Below are 20,160 nucleotides of genomic sequence, written 5' to 3'. Positions count from 1 at the left end.
TGAAATCAATGTGAATGATTCCCTCCTGTAATGCAGATCGAGAAGCCCACAGGCTTGGTCCTCTAACACCAGGTCAAAAGGTCAAGTTTCAGTCTACATGTGACTATCACCACTTGGCGGGGATCACAGTAATGCTCACAGCTGAACAGTTGCGAGGTAGTCTCAGATAATGCCCACTATGTACGCAATCGGGGTCAATTCTGCAAGTAGTCGAACCAGCACCAATTTACAGCTGAGCACTTCAGTCATCTGACCTATGGCACCCGCCCCCTACACCACGGATATGTGGATTCCTGCAGAGGCCAGTGCAGTGAATCCTGCACCTGATAAACACACAGTTGTTAACAGTGAGGACGCTATTCACAAAAGGACAACAGTATCACCAACTGGTGTAATTACACGCTCAGGGAGCCTGAGCAAGCTGAACACAAGATTTTATGACTTCTTTACCGCAGAGTTTTGAATTTCAGTATTTACTTTCAACAGAAAAACGGGAGAGGGGTAGAGATGCGATTGGCTATGCACTAGCTGCTGCAGCTTAATCCGTGCCTCAATATATGTAAATAGTCATGATTGTCAATTTGTTTAATTGCATGTAATACAGTGCTCTGTACATAATTTCCTATTTCACTGTTATATCTCCCCGACAATCACATTTTGATTTGATGTGTCTTAAGTTTCCTTTGTACCTTTGTTTTTGTTTGGGCCGTTCCCCTTCCTTTTGGGGAGCTGCCCCTTTTACTTCGTCCTAACGTAATTTGAGTTTGTCTACTTGGCTTGAGCCGAAGCTACCCCCCCCCCCAAACACCCAACTCCCAACTAAACGGGAAAGATGTAGACCGAGTGGTCGTGTGAAAACGTAATGGCATACAAAAGATTTCACGTGGCAGAAGCGCGGGCAGATCATAAATATTGTAATATAGCTATTGAGCTCCGGAATTGTTGGAAGTCCTCGTCATGGGTAATTAGCGAATGCACTACTTTATCCACTACCAAAGTGGATAGGCTGACAACTGCTGTGCCTTCTTAATGCCTTTTGACAATCCATATATACAACAGGCGCAGCATTTTCTGATTGCTATAGATTGATTTTTTTCTATGTGGTATTGACCTTCATGAATAGCTAAATAAATAACAAATTGTTCACTTCTAAATGTATACCCTATGTGATTTTTAAAGGAAAAGTTATAAAATCTGATAAATCAAATATTGAGGGCAAATATATATAATAAATTAGAAAGATATTTATGTATTTAATTTTATGAATCAATTTATTAGCTTGGCCTGTGTTCGTTTTTCACGTACCTTTATCATCCTCAGAAAGCCCACCAACACCTCCAATTTCTGAGGGAACTAAGGAAATTTGATACTCCACTACAACTCTCATCAACTTTTACAGTTACACTAGAGGAAGCATCCTTTTCGGAAGTTTTGTAGCTTGGTAAGGCTCCTGCTCTGTCCAAGACTGCAAAAAACTGCAAAGGGTTGTGAACATAGCCCAGTCCATCAAGCAAACAAGCCTGCCATTTATTAACTCTGCCTACAGTTGCCACTGCCTCAGAAAAGCGACCAGCATAATCAAGGACCCACGTACCCCGGACATATTTTCTTCTCCCTTCTTCCATTGGGAAAAAGATACAAAAGTCTGAGCTCACTTACGAACCGACTCAAGAACAGTTTCTACCCTGCTGCCATCAGCCTTTTGAATGAACACACCACATATCAAGTCGATCTTTCTCTGCCCCCTAAAGTTTAAAGTTTATTTATTATTGTCACAAGTAGGCAAATATTAACACTGCAATGAAGTTATTGTGAAAGTTCAGTAGTCACCATGCTCCAGCACCGGTTTGGCTTCACTGGAGGGAGAATTTAGCTTGGCCAATGCACTTAACCAGCATGTCTTTCGGACTGTGGGAGGAAACCCACGCAGAAACAAGGAGAATGTGCAGACTCCATACAGATGGTGACCCAAGCCAGGAATGGAATCCAGGTTCCTGGCTCTGTGATGCTGCAGTACTGACCACTGTGCCACTTTTGAATGGACCTACCTCACACTTAAGTTCATCTTTCCCTTACGACTATGCCACTATATTCTGCACTCTCTCAAAGAACAAAGAACAACACAGCACAGGAAACAGTCCCCTTGGCCCTACAAGCCCGCGCCGCCCATTTTATCACTCAGTGAGTGCCTCATTCCAATCCTCCTTCTACCTACGACTTTTGTCTACGCCTCTTGGACTCCACAATAAAGGGGTGCGAATTTAGGGAATTATATATGCACCAGATTAAGGGAGAGCCAATTTAGGGACAATTTATTAACACCAATCAGCCTAAAAGCACATTTTTGGGGTGTGGGAGGAAACTGGAGCACTCAGAGAAAACCCACGCAAACACAGGGAGAACGTGCAAACTCCCACAGACACCGACCCAAGACGAAGATCCGACCCGGGTCCTTGTAACTGCACAGCAAACAGTGATATTCACTGAGCTGTCGTGTTGCCCGTGAATTGGTCCAGTTTAAGCGTAAACTAACGACGTGAAGCACTAGGCAAATCTCGAAGCAACATCCAAGAGTAAGTAGCCCTTGCACGACCCACCGCATATATGCCCCTTGTTGGTCAACAAGGTGGACTGAATCGCCTGTGGATGTAAAAAAGAGACTTACAACAGCCTATACAGACATTAGCGGAAGATCCCCAATAGCTCCAACGTAAGAGACAGGTGAGCCATAAAATTTGTTGGTCGGCCAATAGGAATCAATTAATTCCCAGGAACGTCCTGAGGCTCTTGATCCTCAACTAGAACATTCTTTTGGATCCCTCCATCTCTAGTCTGATCACGAGCCTATCTAGGTAAGTCTTAAACATCCCTAGCGTATCTGCCTCCACCACTCCACTTGGCAGTGCATTCCAGATCTCCTTTCCATCTCTACAAATGGTATGCCTTGTCTGTATAGCATGCAAAAAACAATACTATTCACTGTATATTAACAATGTGACAATAATAAATCAAATCACAACAACACTACATTCTGCACCCTCTCCGTTCCTTCTCCCGTGTACTCTATGAACGGTATGCTTTGTCTCTATGGTGTGCAATAAACAATACTTTTCGCTGTATCCCAATACGTGTGACAATAATAAATCAAACCACTTGTTTGTAAGGGAAGCATCTTTGCTTCTTGTGTCCTCCTAGAATGAACAAGTGACGGGCAGCGGCAGAGGCAGCCGGCATCCGGCGAAAGTGAAACAAGGCTTAGCGGAGTCTCTTCCTGCTTCTGGAACCGAGCGACCGAGAGAGTGAGGAAGGGGGGAACTATGGGCCGCACCGGGAGCTGGTGGCTGTTTCTGGCGGTGCTGATGATTCTGGTACCGCTTTCAGGTGAAGGACGAGACGGGCGGCGGAGGCGGGGAACGGGAGGGAGCGCACATTCCGGCGGATTGCGGCCAGGTCGGCCAAGCGCGGCGCGGCGCGGTGCGGGGCGATCCGGAACCGCACCCCGCCCAGGGTGGGGTCTGCACCGGGGACTCCTGTTGGTGATTCTGCGGGGCTACAGATTAAGGACAGGGGCCGAAGAGGTTGAAGTGAAAGCCACAAACATTGAGTTCACCCTGATCAGGGCCATTCGGCCTATAGTGACTAGTACAGCCCTTCCGGTTAGTCCCACTCTTTACCCATTCAGCCCCTTTTCCCCAACAGATTTCTTCCCCCTTCCCCCTTCCCCCACCCCCCGTTCCCCCACCCCACTTCCCCCTTCCCCCACCCCACTTCCCCCTTCCCCCACCCCACTTCCCCAACCACCCCATTTCCCCCACCACCCCATTTCCCCCATTCGACTATTTAGCCAGTTTCCTTTGGAAAGTTATTATTAGGTCAACTTTTTAATGTCGTTTGCAGTTTCAAAGTAAGAGTTGTTTCTCCCGTGTACAACAGGGTTGTTAGTTTGATCTGTAAGGGTGACAAAAGGTTATTGGGTGGGTGGTCACCCATTGAGAGGCAACCGTACTGAGATATGTTGGATTTTTCCCCTTGAAAATCCTGTATGTCTCAGTAAGGTTGCCTCTCCGTCAAAATTACAATGAATATAGCCCCGAACATTAGAAAATCCTCGGGATCAACCGAGTGAACCTTCTCTGTATTGCCTCAGATTCCAGAATTATATCCTTGGGTAAGGGGACGAAAACGGTTCACAGTTTTCCAGGTGTGGCCTAACTAGTGCCTTTTATAGTTTCAGCAAGTCTTCCTATTTTTATACTCCACTCCTTTTGAAATAAAGGCCAACAATCCACACGCTTTCCCTATGACCTGCTGAACTTGCGTCCTAGCTTTTTGTGATTTATGCATGAGGACCCCCTCTAGCTGGAGCTTTCTGTTGTCTTTTTCTATTTAAATAATATTCAGCTCCTTTGATCTTCTACCATAAGTACATAACTTCATATTTTCCTACATTATATTCTATCTGCCAAGTGTTTTGCCCACTCATTTAACCTATCTAAATACATAAAGGACAAAACAGTAACAAAGAGAGAGTAGGGCCTCTTAAGGATCAACAAGGTCATCTATGTGCAGATTCACAAGAGATTGATGAGATCCTAAATGAATATTTCTCATCGATATTTACTGTTGAGAAAAGCACAGATGTTAGGGAATTTGGAGAAATAAATAGTGATGAGGAGTGTACATATTACAGAAAAGGAGGTGCTGGAAGTCTTAAAGCGCATCAAGGTAGATAAATCCCTGGGACCCGATGAAATATATCCCAGGACGTTGTGGGAGGCTAGGGAGGAAATTGTGGGTCCTTAGCCGAGATATTTGAATCATCGATAGTCATGGGTGAGGTGCCTGAAGATTGGAGAGTGGCAAATGTTGTGCCTTTGTTTAAAAAGAGCTGCAGGGAAAAGCCTGGAAACTACAGGTCAGTGAGCCTCACATCTGTAGTGGGTAAATTGTTGGAAGGTATTTTGAGAGATAGGATCTACAGGCATTTAGAGATGCAAGGACTGATTAGGGACAGTCAGCATGGCTCACAAATTTAATTGAGTTTTTGAAGAGGTAACCAAGAAGGTAGATGAGGGCAGTACAGTTGATGTTGTCTGCATAGACTTTAGCAAGGCCTTTGATAAGGTACCACATGGTACATTGTTGCATAAAGTTAAATCTCACGGGATCCAGGGTGAGGTATCTAAATGGATACGAAATTGGCTTCTTGACAGAAGCCAGAGAGTGGTTGTAGAGAGTTGTTTTTCAAACTGGAGGCCTGTGACCAGCGGTGTGCCTCAGGGATCAGTGCTGGGCCCACTGTTATTTGGATAAGAATATAGGGGCATGGTTAGTCAGTTTGCAGATGACAACAAAGTGGATAGTGAAGAAAGGAGAAAGTTATCTCCAATTGCAGCAGGATCTTGATCAGTTGGGCCAGTGGGCTGACGAATGGCAGATGAAATTTAATTTAGACAAATGCAAGGTGATGCATTTTGATAAATTGAACCAGGGCAGGATTTACTCAGTTAATGTTAGGGCGTTGGGGAGAGTTACAGAACAAAGAGATCTAGGGGTACATGTTCATAGCTCCTTGAAAGTGGAGTCACAGATGGACAGAGTGGTGAAGAAGGCATTCGGCATGTTTGGTTTCATTGGTCAGAACATTGGGACATCTTGTTGAAGTTGTACAAGACATTAGTAAGGCCACACTTGGAATACTGTGTGCAATTCTGGTCACCCTATTATAGAAAGGATATTATTAAACTAGAAAGAGTGCAGAAAAGATTTAGTAGGATGCTACCGGGACTTGATGGATTGAGTTATAAGGAGAGGCTGAATAGATTGGGACTTTTTTCTCTGGAGCGTAGAAGGCTGTGGGATGATCTTATATAAGAGGTCTATTGTATCTTATAGGTCTATAAAATAATGAGGGGCATAGACAAAGTAGATAGTCAATATCTTTTCCCAAAGGTGGGGGAGTCTAAAACTAGGGGGCATAGGTTTAAGGTGAGAGGGTAGAGATACAAAAGTGTCCAGAGGGGCAGTTTTTTCACACAAGAGGGTGGTGAGTGTCTGGAAGAAGCTGCCAGAGGTAGTAGTAGAGGTGGGTACAATTTTATCTTTTAAAATGCATTTAGATAGTTACATGGGCACGATGGGTATAGAGGGACATTGGCCAAATGCAGGCAATTGGGACTAGCTTAGGGGTTTTAAAAAAAAGAGTGGCATAGACAAGTTGGGCCAAAGGGCCTGTTTCCATGCTGTAAAACTCTATGAACCTCTATGACTCTATCTGTGTTCCTTTGTAGACTTCTTTGTCATCCTAATTGCTTGCCTTCCCATCTATTTTTGTGTTATTGGCAAATTTGGCAATAGTACCTTCACTTCGCTTGTCCAAATCATTAATATATATTGTAAATAATTGTGGCCTTACACTGATCCCTGTGACACTCCACCATCCTGAAAACGTCCCTCTTATCCCAACTCTCTCTTCTGTCAGCCAACCCATCTATGCTAATACACTGCCCCCAATGGGCTTTTATCTTATTAAACAGTCTCTTGTGCAGTACCTTATTGAATATCTTTGGAAACTCAAGTATATTACATCTACTGGTTACTCTTTATTTATCCTGCTTGATACCATCTCAAAGAATTCTAATAAATTTGTCAGGCATGATTTCCCCCTCATGAAGCCATGCTGACTCCATTTGATAATATTACGTATTCCTAAATCCATCCTTTATGAGCAACTCTAACGTTTTGCCAATGACAGATGTTAAGCTAACGAGCTATAGGTGGCTCTTGTCATCATCCTCCCTTTTTGAATAAGAGTGCTTTCATTGACAATTTTCAAATCACCTAGGACTTTTCCAGAATTTAAAGATTCTACTAGTGCATCCACTAACTCTGTAGCTACTTCCTATGATATCCTAGGATTTATTGGCCTTTAGCCCCATTAGTTTCCTTAGTAATTATCTAGTGATTTTTTTTTATTTCCCCGACCCCTTTTGCTCCTTGATATCTCGTATTTTTGGAATGTTATTAGTGTCTTCTACTGTGAAGATTGATGCAAAGTATGTCCTGATTTCCCATTATTATTTCCCCAGTCTAATTTTCTTATGGGCCGATGATCACTTTGGCCTCTCTCTTTTTAATATATTTAATGAAGCTCTAACTGGCCATTTTTATGTTGTTAGTTTACCCGAATAGTTTACCTTCTCCCTCATTGTTTTTTTTTGATCATCTTTTGTTTGTTTTAAAACTTTCCCAATCCTCTGACTTACTGCTAATCTTTTCCATTTTGCATGCTTTTTCTTTCAGTTTAATGCTATTCTTAACTTTCTTGGTTAACTGCGGCTGATTTATATCCTTCATAGAATCCTCCTTCATTATATTTGCTCTGAGTCACGAACTATTTTCATAAAAATGTCTGCCATTGCCGATCAGTCTTTTCTGACAGACTCCTTTCCCAGTCCGCTCCAACAAATTCTGCCCTTTTTTTTGTTAATTACCCTTATTTAAATTTGGCACAGTTGTTTCAGGCCTTCAAAGCAAGGGGACTTGAGTATAGGAGTAAGGATGTCTTGCTGTAGTTTTCCAGGGCCTTGGTGAGACCATACCTTGCATATTGTGTGCAGTTTTGGTCTCCTAGTCAGAGGAATTCTTGCTATTGAGGGAGTCCAGCAAAGGTTCACCAGACTGATTCCTGGAATGGCAGGACTGACATATGAAGAAAGACTGGATCAACTAGGCTTGTACTCACTGGAATTTTTGAAGAATGAGAGGGGATCTCTTTGAAACATATAAAATCTTGAGGGGACAGGACAGGCTATATGTGGGAAGAATGCTCCCAATGTTGTGAAGGTCCAGAACTAGAGGTCACAATCTAAGAATAAGGGGTAAGCCATTCAGGACTGAGATGAGGAAGAACTTCTTCACTCTGAGAGTTGTGAACCTTTGGAATTCTCTATCACAGAAAGCAGATGGGGCCAGTTTGTTAGATATGTTCAAGAGGGAACTGGATGTGGTCCTTGCAGCTAAGGGATCAAGTGGTATGGAGAGAAAGCAGGAGTGGGACATAAGAACATAAGCAATAGGAGCAGGAGTAGGCCATCTAGCCCTTCGAGCCTGCCCCGCCATTCAATCAGATCATGGCTGATCTGTCGTGGCTCAGTTCCACATTCCCGCCCTCTCCCATAACCCTTAATCCCCTCTCTTATCAAAAACCCATCAACCCGCGTCTTAAAAATATTTAGCGAGGTAGCCTCCACCACTTTAACGGGCAGAGAATTCCAGAGATTCACCACCCTTTGAGTGAAGAAGTTCCTCCTCAACTCCGTTCTAAACTGCCCCCCTTTTATCTTGAGGCTGTGCTCCCTAGTCCTACTATCCTTTCTGAGTGGGAAGAGTCTCTCCACCTCTATCCTATCCATCCCATTCATCATCTTATACGTCTCAATGAGATCTCCCCTCATTCTTCTAAACTCTAACGAGTACAAGCCTAATTTATTCAGCCTCTCCTCATAGCTCAACCCCCTCAACTCCGGCATCAGCCTAGTAAACCTCCTCTGCACTCCCTCCAAGGCCAAAATATCCTAGTGCAAGTACGGCGCCCAAAACTGCACACAGTACTCCAGCTGCGGCCTCACCAATGCCCTATACAGCCGCAGCAAGACCTCCCTACTTTTATATTCAATCCCCCTCGCTATGAAGGCCAGCATCCCATTCGCCTTCCTGACCACCTGCTGCACCTGCAAGCTGGTTTTTTGCGACTCATGCACAAGGACCCCGAGGTCCCTCTGCACCGTCGCCTGCTGCAGTTTTTCGCCACTTAAGTAATAACCCTTCCTACCATTATTCCTGCCAAAGTGGACCACCTCGCACTTGCCAACATTAAATTCCATTTGCCATTTCCTGGCCCATTCTCCCAGCCTATCTAGATCCTTCTGCAGACTCTCCACACTCTCCACACCCTCCACACAATTTGCCGTTCCACCAATCTTGGTGTCATCAGCAAATTTCAACACCTTACACTCGGTTCCCTCCTCCAGATCATCTATATAAATGGTAAATAGCTGAGGCCCCAGCACCGACCCCTGGGGCACTCCACTAGTCACCATCCGCCAATCCGAATAGCACCCATTGACCCCCACTCTCTGCCTCCTATTTGACAACCAATCCTCTATCCACGCTAACACCCTACCCCCAACTCCATGTCCCCTGACCTTCTGCACTAACCTCTTGTGAGGTACCTTGTCAAACGCCTTCTGAAAATCCAGAAAGACCACATCCACCGGCTCTCCTCTATCCACCGCCCTAGACACATCCTCATGGAACTCCAGTAAATTTGTCAGACATCACTTCCCTTTAACGAAACCGTGCTGCGTCTGCTCTATCAAGCAGTTCCCCTCAAGATGCCTCGCTATTTCCTCCTTGATGACGGATTCTAACATTTTACCTACAACAGACATTAAACTAACCGGCCTGTAATTCCCTGCCTTTTGCCTGGCACCCTTCTTAAACAACGGCGTAACATTAGCCGTTTTCCAATCTTCCGGCACTTCCCCGGAATCCAGCGATGTCTGGAAAATAACCACCAAGGCATCCACTATCACCTCCGCCATTTCTTTCAGAACCCTCGGATGCATTCCATCCGGTCCTGGGGACTTGTCCACAATCAGCCCCTCCAGTCTGTCGAGCACCACCTCTCTAGTAACAGTAATGTCATTAAGACCCTCCAGTCCTACCACCTTTCCGTCGCTAACACCCGGCAAATTATTCACGTCCTCCTCCGTGAAGACAGAAACAAAAAAGTTATTCAAGACCTCAGCCATATCCCCATCCCCTACCACTAAGTCCCCCTTCTCATCCTCTAAGGGACCAACGTTCACCCTAGCCAGCCTCTTCCTTTTTATATATTTATAAAAACTCTTGCTATCCTTTTTTATATTAAGCGCTAGCCCAGCTTCATAGTTTATACTACCCTTCTTTATCAACTTCTTCGTCAATCTTTGTTGACATTTAAACCTCTCCCAATCCTCTTCTCGCCCACTACTCTTAGCTACTCTAAACGTCTCCGCTTTTAATTTAACACTTTCCTTTACTTCCTTCGTTATCCACGGCTTATTACCTCTTCTCCTACAGTCCTTTTTGACCATCGGAATAAATTTCTGCTGAACACCAAGAAAGATCTCCTTAAAGATCCTCCACTGCTCCACTGAGAGTGCATGATCAGCCATGATTTATTGAATGGTGCTACAGACTCGAAGGACCAAATGGCCCATTTCTGCATCTACTTTCTATGTTTCTGTGACCGAAGTTTCTCACATTCAAACTGAATGCTAAATTCTACCATGTTATGGTCACTGTTTCCTAGGAGTTCTTTTACTCTGATATTGAATATTAAACCTGTCTCATTCTACATCAGATCCAAAATACCCTGATCCTTGTTTGGGTCCAGAACATATTCTTCGAAACTATCCCGAATACACACTATGAATTCTTCCTCATGGCTACCTCTGCCAATTTAATTTTCCCAATCCCAAAGAAGATTAAAGTCACTTATGATTAAAATACTACCCTTTTTGCATTCTCTCCTGATTTTTCTTGGTCCTACATTATAGCTACTGTTAGAGGGGCCTATAGATTACTTCCACAAGGTCATCTTCCCCTTGTTATTTCTTGCCTCCACTCAGGTGGATTCTACATCTTCCAATCCAAGATCTGTTTTGTGCTATTGTACTTATTCCATCTCATACTAACAAAGTTTCCTTCCTATCTGTCCTCATGAAAAGTCACATACCCTGATTATTTACTTCCCTGCTTTGATCTCTTTGTAACCACACATCTGTAATGGCTTTAAGATCATACCCAATGACCTCAGTTTGTGCCATTCATTCATTATTTTGTGATGCATACTATGCATTTAAGGAAAGAGCCACCAATTTTGCTTTTTTTTTAACCATCCCCCCCCTCCCCCGCTCTTACCCTATTTGCTGCTGTTGTTATGTTGTACCTTTTCTCCCTTCCTATCCCACTCTGGGTATCATTACCTAAATAGCTGCCTTGCAACACTGCCATTTCCTTTTGCTTTGTAAGCCTACTCTTATTCAGAATGATTTTCCTGAACACCCCACCCCACACCACACCACACATACATTTAGTTTAAAGCCCTCCGTACCTTCCTAGCTATGTGGTTTGCAAGAACACTGGTGCCAACACAGTTCAGATGTAGGCTGTTCCAATGGTACAGCCCTATTTTCCCCAGTGCTGATGCCAGTGCATCCAAAAACCAGTCCTCCCAGAGGAGTATGGTCACGCCTTGTGCCTTTATTGGATTGCCCAAAAGCACAGAAGCCTATGCTTCTGTGGTTGCTTTCTGCATGGCAGCATCCACTTGATGTGGGTATGCCGGCGTTGGACTGGCGTAAACACAGTAAAAAGTCTGACAACACCAGGTTTTAGTCCAACCTATTTATTTGATAATATTCTCACTAGCTTTCGAGGGGACAGCCTCTTCGTCAGGTGAATGGAGAGTTCTGGCCTCAGACAGAGCATATAAAGCACAGACAGTTTAGAGATTACTGATTAAAATGCGAATCCTTACACCTAACCTGCTGTTCAAGACCTGAAGTGGCTGACAATGTGAGTGGTAGGAGCACTGATCACAGTTTAAAGAGATGTGTATTGTCTCCAGACAGTACAGTAAGTGAGGTTTTGCAAACCCAGGCAAGTCACGGGGGTTACAGATAGTGCGACATGAACCCAAGATCCCTGTTGAGACCGTCCTCATGTGTGCGGAACTTGGCTATCAGTCTCTGCTCAGCGACTCTGCGCTGTCGTGTGTTGTGAAGGCCGCCTTGGAGAATGCTTACCCGAAGGTCAGAGGCTGAATGCCCGTGACCACTGAAGTGTTCGCCAACAGGAAGGGAACAGTCTTGCCTGGTGACTGTCGAGCGATGTTCATTCATCCGTTGTCGTAGCGTCTGCATGGTCTCCCCAATGTACCATGCTTCGGGACATCCTTTCTTGCAACGTATCAGGTAGACAATGTTGGCCGAGTTGCAAGAGTATTTACCATGTACCTGGTGGATGGTATTCTCACGTGTGATGATGGTGTCCATGTCGATGATCCGGCATGTCTTGCAGAGGTTGCTGTGACAGGGTTGTGTGGTATTGTGGTCACTGTTCTCCTGAAGGCTGGGTAGTTTGCTGCGAACAATGGTCATTTGTTCGCAGCAAACTACCCAGCCTTCAGGAGAACAGTGACCACAATACCACACAACCCTGTCACAGCAACCTCTGCAAGACATGCCGGATCATCGACATGGACACCATCATCACACGTGAGAATACCATCCACCAGGTACATGGTAAATACTCTTGCAACTCGGCCAACATTGTCTACCTGATACGTTGCAAGAAAGGATGTCCCGAAGCATGGTACATTGGGGAGACCATGCAGACGCTACGACAACGGATGAATGAACATCGCTCGACAGTCACCAGGCAAGACTGTTCCCTTCCTGTTGGCGAACACTTCAGTGGTCACGGGCATTCAGCCTCTGACCTTTGGGTGAGCATTCTCCAAGGCGGCCTTCACAACACACGACAGCGCAGAGTCGCTGAGCAGAGACTGATAGCCAAGTTCCGCACACATGAGGACGGTCTCAACAGGGATCTTGGGTTCATGTCGCACTATCTGTAACCCCCGTGACTTGCCTGGGTTTGCAAAACCTCACTTACTGTACTGTCTGGAGACAATACACATCTCTTTAAACTGTGATCAGTGCTCCTACCACTCACATTGTCAGCCACTTCAGGTCTTGAACAGCAGGTTAGGTGTAAGGATTCGCATTTTAATCAGTAATCTCTAAACTGTCTGTGCTTTATATGCTCTGTCTGAGGCCAGAACTCTCCATTCACCTGACGAAGAGGCTGTCCCCTCGAAAGCTAGTGAGAATATTATCAAATAAATAGGTTGGACTAAAACCTGGTGTTGTCAGACTTTTTACAGCATCCACTTGCCCACCAATCAGCAACCTATTCTCCTGTAGTATAAATTATCGTGATTACTTGAAATTTGCTATTCTTATGTTTGTTCTGTGAATGCAAGACAGAAAGCGTCAGCAACATGTCTGTCTTTTTATTGATGCTCAAGTTCTGTCCTGTCAAACAGCTAGTTGATGTTAGGACAGTTGACCAAAATGTTGGCTGAAGATGCACGTTTGAAGGACCCTCTAAAGAAAGAAAGAGAAGAGGAGAGGTTTAAGAAGCAAATTCCAGAGCTTAAAGCTGAGACAGTGGAAGGCATGGCCACCATTGATGGAGTGATTAAAATTGGGGATGAACAAACGGGCAGATCTGGCAGGCTGCATCCATCTCAGATGGTTTCAGGGACGGAGAAGATTACAGAGGTAGGAAGGCCCTGGTGGGATTTGAAAATAATGAGAATACCTCACCTTGATGAACCAGTATCAGCAAGCACAGGGATCAGGTGAGATAAAGGGTAAATGGGATTGGGTGGGTAGGAAAAGGGCAGTGAAATTTAGAATGAGCTGAAATTTATGGAGGTTGGGAGGTGGGAGAGTGACCAGGAAAAGCATTGGAATAGATTGAATAAGCAAATGAGGGGGGAAGGAATAGGAGGTTAGATGAAGCAATGTGCGAGGAGACTGATGTAGAGCTGTTAAGCTGGGATGGTGTTTTTACATTCTTTATTACATTGAAATAAATGTAGACATGGTCTTGTCTGGTGGACACTAACCAAAATGGTCTGTTCTTATTAAATCTGCAGAAAGCAAGTTGGAATTGAGAGTGAGTCAAAGTCCTGTGGAAGTAAATCACAATGAAAATGGTCTCCTGCTGTGCGAAATTGCTCAACTCACTGGGGCTACGTTGAACTTGAAAAACTTGGGCATATTATGGACTGTCACTCGTGGCACTGAAACATCAACAGCCTTTTCCTACGCTTCTGGAAATATAAAGGAAGCATGGCCAGAAGCTGAACTTTTGGAAAGCTCCATTCTACATGGAAACATGTCACTGTTGCTAAGAAATGTCACATTTAAACACACCGGACAATATAAATGTGAAGTTGTTATTCCACCAAATGATAAGGCATTTAAGATAGTGAAGTTTGAGGTTTTAGGTAAGCTGAATTACATGCAGAAACAGTAATTTTTTATAACTTGCAGTGCAACCAAATGCCAGCAGTTTCACATTTAAGTTTGTCTTTATAGCTTTTGGAAACATAATCTGGTGGAGGGAATGCCCTTAATTATAAAATCAGACTGCTGCAGATGTTGGAAATCCTGAAATGAAAACGCTGTAAATAATCAGCATGTCAGGGAGAATCTGGAGAGAGAAGCAGAGTTCGTTTCATCAGAATAGTTAAAAAATAAATAGTTTTTAACCTAGCGTTTAATGCTTTCTGACCTGATGCGCGTTGATATCAAGCTATGTAATTTAACTATGTTGTACATCATCAATTAGTTGAATCAATAGCAAGAGTAAAATTGGAAATATTGGCTGTGTAAGACAGCATTTTGAGAAGGAAATAAAAAAAACAAATGTGTGTTTAGTTGAGGGAGTGACATTTGCCTCAGATAAGCACATTGTTGCCTAGGGATAAACACTTAACTACTGTTAAATATGATTAATTATTTGTAAGAGCCATTGAAGTATTTTTCACATTTGGAACTGAAACAGATTAAAAGCGTGCACATCCATAGTTAGGCTTCTCTGAAATTTTAATGTTACTCTGTATGAAGAAAGAAGGAGCTTACATTTATCTAGTTCCTTTTACTTCTGGAAGATGTCATTCATTCAGTTATGTTGAGTCTGCAACACAGCAACAGGTCTTTTGGTCCACCTGGTCACGAAACCTTTTTGTTATGTTGAAGACAACTATCACCCTCAGCTTCTCGCTTCTAGAGAGAAAAGCCCAACCTGTTAAGTCTTTCTTGATAATTTTGCAGTTCTGGTATCATCCTTATGAATTGTATTGACACCTTCTCTGATGGCTGTATATTCAGTGTATAGTATGGAAACCAGAACTGTGCACTGTACTTTGAATGGGGTATAATCATATTTCATTGCAAGTTTAACACTGTTTTTCAACTGTATTCTTCTATAAATGAATCCCAGTACTGGATTTGCCTTTTTTAATAGCCTTATTAACTAGAACTGCTTCTAGTGATTAATGTATCTGAACCCCATAGATTCCTTCTTCTCTACCTCACTTCCACTTATTATCCAGCCAGTATGTGGCCACCTTATTCTTCTTGCCAAAATGCACCAGCTCCCACTGTTGCAGGCAAATGAATTTCAGTGATCCATTTTGTTTAATAGTTTATTGATATATATTTTTGTCACTTCTTCACTGAGATGTCTATAGCTTCCACTTTGCTGCCTCGTGCAAGTTTTGGAATTGTACTTTGGTTCCAGTGTCCGAATTGTTAATGTAAGTGGTGAACAAAGTGGTCCCAGCAGTGACGAGCACCACTTCCCATCTTTTGGCAGTCTGATTAGCTACATCAAGCCCTACACAGTGCATTTTCGCCATTCGGCCGTGTGTTCAACTCTCTTTTTAAATATAGGAATCACACCGGTTGTGCTCTATTTCTCTGGCACCATTCCATTTACAAATTATTTATTTATATAAATAGCTAACAGTGCCTCTGCTATTTCTTCACTAATTTAGTTTAGCACGCTCATATCCAATCTAATGCATTACTGTTCAAGTGTAGCCACAATTGTTAGTGACACTAACTGTATCCTTCTATTTTGGCAGCACGTCCTACAGTGACTGTGATTTCAGAAAATATCGTGGAAGTTGGCACGGGGGGAGAGATGGCCTTGGGTTGTCAGTTAAGTGGATATTATCCTTGTGACAGCAGTGCTGAATGGTTTCAGATAATCCCGTCACGAGAAAAGACAAGATTATTAAAGGACATTTGCATTGCCCCGCCAGTCAAAAACCCTGATGGAACATGTAACATAACCACTGAAGTTAGGTTGGAACCTCGTGTAGAAGACATTGGCAGCATTTTCGAATGCCATGTCACACACAAGACGTTTTCCGAGCCCCTCTCTGTGAAAGCTTCGGTGATTTTGAAAGGTCAGTTGCAGTGACACATGCAAAGTATAACTTTTTTTATTCAGAAATGCTTATCGTTATCCAATGTACTGCAGTTTTTACTTTTTGTGGAAACAACTAAATTAGAAACTTTTAGATGGATTTGTTTGATGCTGACAGCTAATGAATTTTGAACTTTCTTGTGTTTATTAAGATATGTTTTTACAAAAATGTTGATATTTAACTCAATCAACTTCTTTCTATTGATGTGATCTAATTAGATTACTTGTATATTATGAATAATTATTTTGTTACAGTTCTAAGCATGTGGGAGGTTTATCAAATTCATAAATATGTATTTTTAAATACAAAATTAGCATTCCATCGAATGAGTTGAACACCTTTTCCATACCAAGCATCTATTTCTGACCACCAGATACATCTTGATGACTGCCTGATCTAGAGAAAGTTTAATTGATTTCAATTTTCCACTTCTTTATCTGAACAAATCTTTTGAATGGAAAATGATTGTTTCTGAGACTTGGCTCCAATCTCACCTAAGTTTTTTATATCAAGTTGCAAATTAAATATAGCACTGAAAGAGGCCATTCAGCCGGCTATTCTGCTGGTGTTTATAACCACACTGGTTGTAAGTTGGAGTAATTCACACTGTCTTTTTTAGTGGGAGTTCACACTGGGATCTCCTACACTTTGTGCAATGCATTGGCCGCCAGCATGTATATCATTAGATTTCAGGGCCCGGGCCCTATTCCTGCCTGGGTGCTGAAATCAGCGAGTCTCTGCGCATGCGCAGTGGCTCCAAACAGTCAGCCTTCCTGTTTTAGTAGCCAACTTGGTCATTGGCCAGCTCTGGGAACCCACAGTGCTGCCCGCGCCCTGCCCCCCCCCCCCACACCCCAGGTCCCCACAGCCTGATTGTGGGCCCTCTGGCAATTCCCAGGCCAGCCTTGAACCCCCTTCCTGTCCTGGATGGCTCTGATCTCCAACAACTCCCCACATGTAGTGACAATACCCCCCTACCCTCCCAGCCCGCCTGATTTTCAGCTCACCTCCCCCCAGCAGTCCTGATCTGTCTTGATTGCTGGCGTCCCTCCAGCCCCTATCAATCCCCATGCAGAGTGGCAACAGAACCCCCCTACAGGGCACACTCTCCTATTGGCCCCATCCCCTTGGCACTGCCCGATGCCTGGTGGACAGTGCCAAAGTTTTCCATGGGTATGGGCTTGCATTGCCAGGGTCCCCATACCCAGGGGATGGCACCCTATACCACCCGACCCCCTAGGGGGGGCCCCAATTGCCTCCCCCTTCACTGCAGTGGTGTTGGGCTGCTAGTTTCCCGAAAGTGGGGAGCTAGACTGAACCCCGCTGGAATGAAATACTGGGGTGGCACAGTGATTAGCTGCCTCTCAGCACCAGGGACCCGGGTTCGATTCCTGGCTTGGGCCACTGTCTGTGTAGAGTTTGCATGTTCTTCCCGTGTCTGCATGGATTTCCCCCAGTTGTTCTGGTTTCGTCCCACAGTCTGAAAGATGTGCTAGTTGAGTGCGTTTACCCGAACAGGTGCCATTAGTATGGTGACTAGGGGAATTTCACAGTAACTTCGTTGCAGTGTTCATATAAGCCTTACTTGTGACTAATAAAAAGACTTTAACTTTAAATACTCCTTGTGGGGTAGGAGATGTTAATGGGCCCAGAGAATTCCGTTCTGGGCCCTCTAATAGCATTAAAATGACATTAAAGTGAGATGTAAAGTACTTATCTGGTGTTCCTGTCGTTTTCCAGCGCAAATCAGATGGCACCAGAAATCCAGCGCTGGGAGATGCGCACATGGCGGGAACGCATGTGTGAATCCTACACATGTCTTGATGTGAGATTCTCCCACCACGCAGTGCTAGAAAATTAGCACGGCAGGGTGGGAGAATTGCCCTCATTGTTTCATTTCTATCTTGTCCAACTGATCTGTAATTTGAAAGACCGCTATCGGGTCACCTACAAGTCTTCTGGTTTCCAAAGATGATGGCTCCAAGCTATTCAATATTTCATCAATAATCTGTTAGTTCTGGTACCATCCTTATAATTTTTTTTCCACACTTTCTCCCATAATTGTGTGTCTCTTTTCCTAGTACATGACCAGAACTGTACATAATACACTGAATGCAACCTGACCAGGTTCCTATACAAGTTTAACAAATTCTGTACCTCTAGAAATAAATCCCAGAGTTTTCCTTACTTTTTAAATGCTTTTTGTTGCAATGCTGCTTTGAGCAATTTGTTCACCTCTTTGCTGAGATCCTCTTGCAGTTCTACTTCATTGTGTTTTTATGATTGTAAAGTGCAGATGATGATTCTGTTTTTTCTTCACAAGTGCACCTCATTTATTGAGGCTAAAGTTTATTTTTAAATACCTGGTCTGCAAATATTCCAATATCTTCTCTAATTATGTTGCAGTATTTTTCAGTGTTAGCTATGCCCTCTTGATGTTTGGTATCAGTTGCAAGTTTTGATCTTAAGTTACATGTTTTCTGTGAGCACGTGTAACAGTGTTAGATAAGACGGATGAGTTTACTAATTCACTCTTGTGATAACAGGAGACATTGTTAGATGGGGAGTAGAGGGGATGGAAACTTGGGGCACCTCGAGCCAATAGGGGAATGACAACACATAGATGGGACAGGGACCACCAATTAGGGGAGAACAACACATTGCAAAGCCATTACAATGCTTGTAAAAAAGTATAAAATGTGCTGCAAATCTATGTAAGGTGTGCCTATTTTATTGGACACCCGGTCTTGCAAGAACGTTAAATAAAATATCTTGCTCCTTCGGAACTTGACTTGACTAAATTGTTTGACTGTGAGCTGCGTTTCTCACATTTTCAATTCCAAAACATCAGTGTAAATTATAAATAACAGTTTCAGCACTCACCCTTGTGGAACACTGCATTTATGTTACAAGTAACCAGTTTTCCAAGTAACACAATTGGGGTACAAACAATATAAGATGTTTGGGTTTGAAAATAAATGCCAATTAGCCGTGAGCACTGGCTGGCCCAGAGCTGTGCTAAATATTTATTGACTATTCTTTATCCTGTTCTACAATATTACATGGGTGAATTGTGGTACAATTGAAACCAGTTGTGTGAGAAATATGAAACTTTTCTTTTACAGAAGCAGAAATTCGTCTGTCAACTTCATCAATAGTCGGAAGCGTGATTGCGAGTATTATTATTTCTGTTGCCTTAATAGCACTTGGAATTTTCCTCTTTATGCGGTTCAAATATAAAGGTAAGGCTGCATTCTAGGCATTGTGTGTCAATTTGGACAGTTTAGGGAATAGCCTTGACAGTAAGATGACACCAAAGGAAATTCGGGTTATGGACTGGGGAGGGAAGCTGTGCATTGAGAACTTTTACTGCTGGTTGGTTGCCGTTATTGCAGCAAATTTGTGCATCTTCTGGTTAACCAATGGTATCTCAAATTTGCTAGGATTTTGTTTTTTGCTTCTGCTTATGGCAGTTCCAGCCAAATTTGTTTGCAGGCACATTGGCTTTGAAACCACTCCACAGGCTTGTAATGCAAATACATAATTGTTTCTGTATTGCTACAAAAAGAGAAACTGTTGAAGCTTTTTGTTTTGCGCTCATTAAGATAAAATCTCAAGAATGCCAAATTTCAAAGGGAACTATAATTTATCATGAAGAAGGAGTGCCGATTGATTGGCAGGTGAGCGTTGATTGTTGGAAGTGTTGCCATGGAGAATGCACCATTAACAGTTTGCAAGTTTTAGGTTAAATTGAAACTAGCCAAGTCGATTTTGCGCACGGCGTTTCTATGAGAATACCCCAGGGAAATGTTGCACGCCTCACCCCCAAGCTTTTCTTTCATTGAAAAAGATGCAATGCCTGGACTTGTTATTTTTGTTCACAGAGGACATGACCCTCTGTGATTGTGTGAATAGCTGTAGTTTCTGGTAAGCGTAAGTGAGCCCCATTGTAAAAACCACCCCCCACCACCGCAACAGATGACCTTGAAATGGTTGTTATAAATGACTGAAACAGCACAGTTTGGATTTTTAAGTAA

At 43.3% G+C, this 20,160-nt stretch overlaps 1 protein-coding gene across 1 annotated transcript in view; it reads left to right on the top strand.

Annotated features, from left to right (window-relative positions):
• The first annotated feature begins 3,273 nt into the window (after positions 1-3,273).
• Positions 3,274-20,160, top strand: part of LOC145343787 (uncharacterized) — a 37,030-nt gene continuing 20,143 nt past the window's right edge. Inside the window, exons 1-4 of the mRNA XM_080190121.1 lie at positions 3,274-3,381; positions 13,778-14,131; positions 15,776-16,102; positions 19,249-19,365. Coding sequence (XP_080046247.1) covers positions 3,318-3,381; positions 13,778-14,131; positions 15,776-16,102; positions 19,249-19,365 — 862 coding nt within the window. The 5' untranslated portion in view covers positions 3,274-3,317. The remainder of the gene's footprint in view (positions 3,382-13,777; positions 14,132-15,775; positions 16,103-19,248; positions 19,366-20,160) is intronic.

The sequence above is a fragment of the Carcharhinus amblyrhynchos genome, chromosome 6 (assembly GCF_965287045.1).
Source record: "Carcharhinus amblyrhynchos chromosome 6, sCarAmb.v2.hapA, whole genome shotgun sequence".
Classification (NCBI taxonomy): Eukaryota; Metazoa; Chordata; class Chondrichthyes; order Carcharhiniformes; family Carcharhinidae; genus Carcharhinus; species Carcharhinus amblyrhynchos.
Note: the sequence above shows the minus strand (reverse complement) of the source record. Positions and strands in the feature narration are given on the sequence as shown.